Here is a 9,753-nt window from a genome sequence, read left to right on the forward strand (position 1 = left end):
TTTTTTTTTTTTTTTTTTTTGTAAAAGAATATGAAAACAAACAAAATATAATAATTATATAAACGAAACTTAAATTGAAACTGTTAAAACGATAATAATTAAATTGACTTTTAAAAGAATAATAATTGAATTGCTGTTTTTAACTTAAATTTATAGATATAATTATATTTTATACAAATAATCATGAAGAAAAGTAAAGCAAAACTTAGTAATTAATCTAAATAAGTTGTCAAATTATCATATACTATGGTATTTATTTGATGGTGTTCATAATATAAACCATATATAAGCTGGATCGAAACTTTATTATTGTGATTAAAACGTTGTAGCGTTGATAATGATAACATATAATAAAGAAAAATTAAAAAATAAAGGCATGTTATGGAAATGATATCATATAATGTAAGAATAATTAAATTTGGAAAAATAAAAGATATGGCAATTATAGCAGTGGGTTCGACATTTGGTTTAATCATAAACATAGGATTGGTTGGTGCATGGGATCTACAAGGTTATCATGTTGTTTCAGCTTTATGCCAACTCACACCTATTTTCTTTTTATTTGAGATCACTTTTTATTTATTATTATTATTATTATTTTTTGTTAAATTATCCAAATTCAAATATATATAATTTCATAATAAAATTTAGATATTGTTCTCTTTGAATTTCACTGTAGTAGCTAAAAGTAGATATTGCCGAGTTTTCCCAAGGTTTTAAAACGTGGCCAGTGTATTTGCTGACACATCGCCCAATGTCTGACTTAGGTTTTAAAACATGGTCAGTGTCCTTGCTGGCACACCGCCCCGTGTATGGCTCAAGTTTTAAAACGTGGCCAGTGTCCTTGCTGTCACACCACCCAGTGTCTGGCTCAGGTTTTGAAATGTGGTGAGTGTCCTGGCACACCGTCTAGTGTCTAGCTTTGATACCATTTATTGCAGTCAAAACTCACTTCTAACAGATATTGTCTTTCTTTGAACTTTCCCTTATGGGCTTCCCTCAAGATTTTAAAACACGTCTATTAGAAAGAGGTTTTCATACCGTTATAAATGAATGTTTCGTTCTCCTCTCCAACCGATATGGGACCTCACTGTTAAAATTTAAAAACCTATTTTTGATCGTTTAACCAATTCACACCGAGAAGGTTCGATTTTTTACTTAAAATAAAAGAGTTCATGATAATTGTCGCTGATATATGTTTATGTCGACAGCCTCGACCATTGTTGAGTATTGAAAATCTAGAGCCTAAATTTTGGGTGTTAAAGAGTTTTGAAGAATTAGGGTTTGGATGAATTTAGGTGAGTATGCTTTTTTATCAAAAGTCCCTTTCCGTTGAATCCACCTGATCAACTCAACCAGCTCATGCATAGGGCTCACAATCTAGCTCAACCCTACCGTACGTTTAAGGTTGTTATAAAAAGCTAACATTTGGTAGTGATGCATTGTAATTGTGAATGTTCGATATATGAGTTTCACAAGAATTTGAATATTAATATAACACGTACCGTGCATAAGTAAGTTTGATTAGGTTAAGTTGGGTTGTGAATCATATTCAGGTCATTCGAGCCACCAACTCAACCATCCCGAAAATTTTTCCAATCCAGCCCATGTACCCTATTCAACCATTTATTTCAGTGAAACTCGTTATAGAATCGACCGGTGACAAGCAAGACGTAATATTTTGAAATAAAACAGATAAATTCTACTTTTTTTTTTTAATTGTACGGAACCCCTCAAAAGAGCTAGACATTTAGGTCTTAATGCCGTGGTCAAACAAAGGAGAGTGGTTGCTTAAATTTCTCGACCTATACCTATTATTTACATTCAAATATTCATATGGTAATGCACAACATTGTTCATATTTATAAACTTTATAACATATTTATTATCACTTTATTTAAATTCTACAAAAATAAGTTATTTTTATTCAAACTATTATTTATTATAAGAATCATTGATGCTAGAGTATAATAATAGGACCAAAACTATATAAAAAAAATAATGTGTGACATTATTATTAAATGCTATAAGGACCATTAGCAATAATTGGACATAATATACATATAATTATATAGTAGTGGTCAACATAAACGAGTGGGTTGCCTTGAATTTCTCAACCTATACCATAGCTTATATTCAAATTTCCCACTATTTAAAACATTATTATAATCTACAAACTCCAAATATTTAATGCTTCTAAAGCCTATATTAATTACTCTCTATAAAATTGTCTTTAAAATAAGAAAAATTTATGCCAAAATTCAACCCATGCCCAAAATTCGAAGTTCAGATTCTGCACATGATGGCCCCGACATTCTCCTGCATCTCCTAGACATGGTCACGTCGTTTCGACATGTTTTATTCACACTCACGTGCATCGTAGGAAAATTCCAAGGAGGTCACCTAACATAGAATTGCTTCAAGCAAAACATGCTTGATCGAGCCACTGAAAATGAAGGTGCACCTTGTTGATATAAACAGCGACTTTCAATTAAGTTTGTTTTAGTCATTCTATCGGAGGACCTCTCTTAACTATAAAATATAAAATTGATAAAAAATACTCATATTCTTGTATTTACCTATTAAAATTACATTATTTTTAGTTTTTATTTAAAAGCCTAATATATTTGGAAAAAATAAACGAAAATAAAAATAATTTTCAAACACGGACAAAATAAAAAATGATATTATTATTTTTTTCCTTTTTCCAAAATATAATTCAAATTTGTTTAATTAATTTTCTGTTTTTATTATTATTGTCATTTAGCCTGTTTTCAAAATATCATAATTCAAACAAAAAAAAATCGAGATTTTAAATTTAAATTCTTTTGAAATTAATATATATTTGAAATAATTCGAAATTAGAAGGCATATTCCAGAAAGAGGAAGTTATACGGTGTGTAACTCCTTACAATAGGATCGGTCAAAAAGGAACCGCGTCAGCCTCCTGATAGATGCCACGTGTCATGATAAAAGATAATCGCAGATCGGTTTAGCTAAAAACTTTTCACTTCTGGTGGGCCCCGCCAATTAAAAGCAGTTGTAAAAGTTAAAAAAATCCGATCGTCATTTATTAATGATTTTACACCATCATTAATTTTTTTTTGCAAAAAAAAAATAAAAAAATTAAAAAAATAAATTAAAATTAAAAATTAAAAAAAGGCAAAAGAAGAAGGAACTTCCATGTTTTCTTGAAGTTAGATTTTTATATTGTTCCCTTTCTGCCGATCCAATTATATATATATAAATAAAAAGAATCTAATATTATTTTTTTCCCTTAAATATCTTATTTTAATTCATAAAATTAAATAAATGTTAATGAAATCCTTCCTAATTATTAAAAATGTTTAAACCTACGACAATACAATTAAAAACGAGGATTTAAAATTTTGAATTTAAGAAAAAAATATACTAATAATTAGAGATATAATTATGGATTTAAAATTATAATTTTTTAAAAAACATAAAATATTGACTTTAAAATGATAATTAAATATTTAAATATTAATGGTAATAAGTTCAGAAGATTATTTGTATCTGTGAATTTTTTTTAAAAAAGGAAAAAAAATAAAAAATAAAATAAAAAAAAGAGGGAATTTATGGGAAAGCGGGTAAATGAAAAAACGGAGAAAGTGGGACCCAGAACCATAACCCGAGGCTGTGCAGGCCTTACGAAACGACGTCATTTTCTTTGGAGCCGTCAGATGAAAACGATGCAAGCTCCTCTTTCATTTCGCTCTCACAGTGTATAATTACCTCACCACCGAGCCAGTTCTAGCCAGTAGCCAGTCTAGAAATCGAAGCCAAAACCTGCTCTCTCTCGATGAAATGAATCTTCTGGTTCTGGAGTGTTGTGCGTTCAGAAACTTTTTTTGCGAATATTCTCTCTGATTTTCCTCCGAGTTGTAGCTGAAAAGCAAAATCAAGACATTGGGATCCTCGGGAGATTCTTTCACCAACTACGAAGTTTCGCACTCTGAGAGCTACTGCTTTGGTTTATCAAGGCGTGGAAAGGCTGGAGTAACGAGCACCGACACGCCTTTCTTCGTCTACGACCTGGTTTTGGTTACTTCAATGGCGTTTTCAGGTTGTGAGATTTGGTTTGGTGTGTAGTTTTGCATGAGTTGTTTGGTTTGATCTTGAAGAGATTTTTCCTGCTGCGAGACGAAGGTTTGGCCTATTCCCTTTGCATTTGATTTTTGTTTATATTCAATTGCGTTTAGAGAGAGGTTCGGAGTTTAATTCGTAATTTCTGAAATGTTTACATTCTTCTTAGTAGTTGGAGCTTCGGGGAGATGAGGAAATAAAAGAGGGGAATATGCTTCGAATTTGTTATTTTCAGTAATTTTCTGTTATTTCTCCAATCATTCATGTGGAGAGCTATTGATAAACTGAGTATCTGCTCTGCCTTTTTTGGTAGCCGGGGACCTTTGTTCCTTCTGTTAGTTATGGCAACATCGCCGTAAGCGACCGAGACTGGTCAGCTTATCATCTTATCTTTAAGCCTCGAAATGTGTTTGAATGGACCACAGAATTGTTCGCTTTCATTTCGGTTTTCTGGTCTGTCTTTGTCCATATAGTGTCAGCTGTTCTCTTGCGTCTAATTTCGTTTTTACGTTCTGGAAGGATAGGAAGTTTCTTTAGGTTTTACTCTAGTCCAGATTATACCATGGTTTTTGAAAATGGGCTTCTTAGATAAAACATAACAAACGAGCGCTAGTTTGTTGTGCTATTCTATAACACTTTTGATATATCTATGCGAATTCCATTCCAGAAACTACTTTTAATACTTTATTTGGAATTATGTATTGTCAAATGATCATATGCATTGTTCTTATTATCTATTTTCATCTAATATTGAAGGCTTGGAATATTTCCTTGTAATGAGCTATATCTAAAGCAAGTAGGAGCATTGCAAATATAACTGGACCTTACTGAACCTATATGGTCTCATGGAACGGTTAGAAACTGACAGATATTCGGATGATCAACGATCCTTGGGTACCTCTGGGCGAGTTTCATTGTGCCATACTAGCGAAAGTTTAAAGCTGCATGAGAAGTTTAGAAAAGAAAGGCATAGCTTTACATATGGTGAGGTCCATGATAACCCTCATAAGACTTTCAGAAATCATCAGAAGGATGAAATTTCAGGAAAGATAACCAAGAAGGATGAAATTGTGAGATACATGTCGAATTTACCTTGCTATCTAGAACGTGGTGAACGCCTCCCGGAGAAAGTTCTTAGTGTGGGGGTTCTTGATTGGGGGCGTCTAGAAAAATGGCAGAATGGCCACAAACAAATATCAACCAGAAGAAGCTGGAATCCACCAGTCCGAAGTAATGGATCTTCATCCTATTCATCTGATAGCTCGTCTCCCCATTTTGGCAAAGATCACATCTCTCCTCGTCAAAGATTACATCGGCCTTCACTCCATTCTCACCTGTTAGCTTCTCCTCATTCTCAATTTGTTAAATCCTTCGGAGAAAGTGATGAAAAATACCAAGATCTTGACACGTTAAATGTCCAAAGCAAGCCCATAAAAAGAAACCAGCATTCATGTAAAACGAATCGGGAAGTAAAGATTGAGCAGACAGAGAGAACAGGTCCAAAGACTGAAGTTCTCCAAGAATGTAAAACTCTGCCAGGTGTGCTGAATTATGAGGTTGCATCTTCTCAATATGGGGAGCTTAATCGAGTAGATAAGTCTCGTGCACAAATAGATTCTGCAGCTGCGCATGATGTGCTGGAAAAACATGACGCAATTGTCCCTTTGCCCAGCAACTTAGTGAAAAAGAATGATACATATGTCTGTGAGCTTTCAGATTCTACACTCTTATTAAGTCAAAGGACCAAAGAAGCATGTCAGAAAAGCTCAATGAAGAGGTCTACAGTGAGTTTTTCTGCAGAGCTCAACTCTGATATCCCAAACTCGAGCAATACACCTTGTGAAGCTGATGGAGATCAGATTCTGCTGAAGCACAATTTCCTTATAAATGCATCCAGTAATTCTCCCACTGTATCCAGGTCAGCTGGAGCAGGACATAGTCCATCTCAAGCTAGAATATCAGACGCAAAAACATCAGTTGTTGCACCTTTAAATTCAACGGTCAAGTTGGCGTCTATTGGATTGGATCTGAAAGCAAGCACAGTTTCTGTTAACAAATCCAGAAGCTCTTCTCCCTTTAGTCGATTAAACATTGGCATGGGTAGGAGACGTAAAAGTTCAAGTTCTGTGGGGAATTCATGCGACAGTGATCAAGGTTCAGCACGCGTATCTGTCCAATCTGGATCTGAGAATGTGATGCCTTCAGCTTGTTTGAATGAGTTGAGGAATGATAAACCCAGCAACACAGGCAGAGCTAGTTCCAGCCCTCTCAGAAGGTTGCTGGATCCTTTACTAAAGCCAAAGGCTGCAGTATATCATCATGCTGTAGAGCCCGTAGAGAAAGATTTGCATCACATGCCTGATAAAACATATAATCGACAATCAGAATCGTCAACAATACAATCAATGAAACATAAGTTAGACATGAGCAGATGCAGGAAAATCAGTGTCAGCGATTCATCTCTCGACAAGAAGCACGGACCTTCTGTAGTTCATGCCCTTCTGCAAGTTGCATTTAAGAATGGGTTGCCTTTGTTTACTTTTGCAGTTGACAATGTCGCCAACATTCTTGCAGCTACGGTGAAGAGCTCCAGAAAAGGGACAGTTAGCCATATTTTTACCTTCTTCATTGTTCAAGAAGTTAAAAGAAAGACTGGAAGTTGGATAAATCAAGGTAGCAAGGGGAAAGGTCGTGATTATGTCTCCAATGTCATTGCACAAATGAACGTTTCTGATTCAGCGATTTCCCGGTTTACCAGACCAGATGTGCCTTCTACCAGAGAGTTTGTCCTGTTTTCTGTGGATTTGAGACAGGCAGATCAGCAGACCTCAGATTTCCTACCAAATGAAGAGCTAGCAGCTATAATTGTTAAATTTCCCCTAAAAATCAAGGAAGGCACTGCTACTGATGAAGTTAAAATAAATGCTTACAACAACTTGATTAAGGGTGAATCTAGAGAATGTTCTCCTCGTTCCAAGGGCAGTGAGCCCTTTATCACTACCACAGTTTTACTCCCAAGTGGTATCCATAGCCTCCCGAGTAAAGGTGGACCTTCATCGCTAATAGAGCGATGGAATTCTGGTGGATCATGCGACTGTGGGGGCTGGGATTTAGGTTGTAAACTCAGGGTTTTTACCAATCAGAATCAAATAATCGAGAAGTCGAGTTCATCGCAACGTTCTCCAATAACAGATCAGTTTAAGCTTTTCCCTCAGGTATGAATGTTTTCTCCAATCTAATTCGAAAGCTTGTTATTATGGTCATTGCATTGTATTTAGTCTGATCTTTTTGATCCTTTGCTCACTTGCAGGACGGAGTACCCGAAAACCATTGCATTTTGAATCTGGCTACTTTCAAAGATACAATATACTCAGTTGAGTTCGATTCTTCTTTGTCGCTTCTGCAAGCGTTCTCCATTTGTCTGGCAATGATAGACGGTAAGAACTCATGCGAACTTTCAGAAACAAGTATCTTATTTGAAGCAAAGACTTCTGGAGAATCAAAGTTAATACACAATGATGGATTGTGGACTCCCAATCTTGCTGAAAGAGAGGATCCTGCAGAACACATAACTTGTCCGCCACTTTCTCCTTTTGGAAGGGTCTAGCTGGAAATCTGAACTTCCTTAGACGTGTAAATGATATCAGGTATACATTTCCAGGCCCGGCAATCTCATTTTACTATTGTTGATCGGGCTTCACAGATAGATCCAGAACCTGAAGAACCTTTTCTTTTTAGATCTCTGTTCATTAGTGGTCAATCTATACATAGATCCTAAGGTCTTTGTAGCTTTTAATTTTTTTTTGTCGACAATAGAGGAAAAGTATAGTATGTACCTTTAAGGGAAGCAATCAATATCCATCTAAGTGTGCATGTCCATGAGTGGAATGTGTAAAGTTCTTGCTATCTCATTGCATACTTTAATTCCTTTTTTTTTTCTCTTTTTAATCCACCTTACATCAATAACTCGACCCTTACCACCTATCGTTAGTTTTTGATAGTTTCTTTTGAAGTAGATACCAGAATGTCAAGTATGACTTGTAATAATCTATCTTTTGGGGCATACGATGATTCTTTCACCCTTAATGGATCGTTAATCGAGAACAATAGCTAAGGATCTAGATTCTTTGGTTAACATGAAGAAACCAAGATTATTGTTCTAAGACTATGAAGAACAATGATTTTTCCCATTGTGTTGTTGCAACACATTTTCATCTAGGATAAAATTTAAGCTTTTGGCTTGCAAAACTGGTTCTCAACTGTTTTGTTGGACAAACCTTTCCAGAACGTCCTTTAGGCCAGTCGAGTTAATTTGACGATGACAATGACTCGAAGGATCAGTAACTTGTGATCCTAACTTTCTTTGGATGATAGAAAATCTTACCATTTAGCTATCCTTATACATGACAAGTTCTCAATTATTTTATGCTCATTTCCTTTTCAAGTTATGGCATGCTTCCTTTCAAAATATGTTACTATCATCACCCAATGTTCTCTTCATCATGTTCATTACCACACACCACGTTCCGTCCTTATCTCAAACAAAATTGAATGGAAATGTGTGGGTGAGACTGAGAGTGTGATGTATTATGTTGTCAAATAGAGAACTACAGAACTTTTGATATTCATCTTTTTCGTCCCTAATCTTTGTATGGAGTCGTCAATTTTTTCCCTATATTTTAAATAGCGAATGGAGGAGGCTGCATGTGTCATGTGGCCTCCTTTAGGCAGCTAGGTCTGGCATAGGCCCACGATGATGCTCTGTTTAATGGTCTTTCTTGTCTGAGATACCCCACTTGAGTTTTACTCTCTGATCGTCCTGCCTTTTAGCTTCTTTTTTAGGCACATTCCCTTTTCATTGAAGTTTGAAGGTGAAAATTTGCATAACCCACCAGTTACATCACATTACTATTCTTGGGTTTCTTCCAGTACCAGTTCCAAATCTTTCTTCTGTCATGCTCTTAAGGGATCAGGACGTAGTTTGACTTACCATTCTAATATATCTATATTTGTGTTTTGTAGAGTTGAAGTTTGAATTTGTTTACCTCTTATTTGATCTGTAATAGTCCAACCGCTAGCCGATATTATTCTCTTTGGATTTTTTTTTAGGGTTTTCCCTCAAGATTTTTAAAATTCATCTGCTAGAGAGAGGTTTCCACACCCTTATAAAAAATGTTTCGTTCTCCTCTCCAATCGATGTGGGAACTCGCAATCCACCCTCTTCGGAGCCCAGCGTCCTCGCTGGCACACCGCCCAGTGTCCACCCCCTTCAGGCCTCAGCGTTCTCCATTGCTGGATATCTGGCTTTAATACCATTTGTAATCACCTAAGCTCACTGCTGACAGATATTGTCCTCTTTCGGACTTTCCTTCAAGGTTTTTAAAACATGTCTGTTAGGAAGAGATTTTCACACCCTTATAAAGAATGTTTCGTTTTCCTCTCTAATTGATGTGGGATCTCACATGAATTGTGGGGGGAACCGAGTTATATAAACTCGTTTACATACGGTAACATGCATTTAGTTTGTGAGTCCGAGAGTTTGTGATATATTTGTAGGTTCATAAGTTTTAGAACATTGGATCATATAAACTCAATGAACGAAAAAGCTACTCATCTCGACTATCTCATAATAACCGTTAGACATGG

The 9,753-nt window shown here is 35.5% G+C and overlaps 1 protein-coding gene across 2 annotated transcripts; it reads left to right on the top strand.

Moving 5' to 3' along the window:
- The first annotated feature begins 3,701 nt into the window (after positions 1 to 3,701).
- LOC111448846 lies at positions 3,702 to 8,031 on the top strand. 2 transcript variants are annotated; one of them, XM_023088615.1, is made up of 3 exons: positions 3,702 to 4,170; positions 4,864 to 7,322; positions 7,418 to 8,031. In XM_023088615.1, exons 2-3 carry the CDS (start codon positions 4,953 to 4,955, stop codon positions 7,712 to 7,714), a joined length of 2,667 nt encoding a protein of 888 aa, XP_022944383.1. In that variant the 5' UTR covers positions 3,702 to 4,170; positions 4,864 to 4,952; the 3' UTR covers positions 7,715 to 8,031. The 2 variants fall into 2 exon arrangements, with proteins under 2 accessions (XP_022944383.1, XP_022944382.1); XM_023088614.1 differs by having other exon boundaries at positions 3,702 to 4,164; positions 4,858 to 7,322.
- The last annotated feature ends 1,722 nt before the right edge of the window (positions 8,032 to 9,753 follow it).

Source organism: Cucurbita moschata, unplaced genomic scaffold, assembly GCF_002738365.1.
Source record: "Cucurbita moschata cultivar Rifu unplaced genomic scaffold, Cmos_1.0 Cmo_Scf00010, whole genome shotgun sequence".
NCBI lineage: Eukaryota > Viridiplantae > Streptophyta > Magnoliopsida > Cucurbitales > Cucurbitaceae > Cucurbita > Cucurbita moschata.

Bases quoted from the DNA above. Each gene is read 5' to 3' on its own strand.
- LOC111448846 (XM_023088615.1), top strand. From the start codon at position 4,953: ATGGAACGGTTAGAAACTGACAGATATTCGGATGATCAACGATCCTTG. The intron at 7,323-7,417 runs GTATGAATGTTT...GCTCACTTGCAG, and splicing joins AGTTTAAGCTTTTCCCTCAG to GACGGAGTACCCGAAAACCA.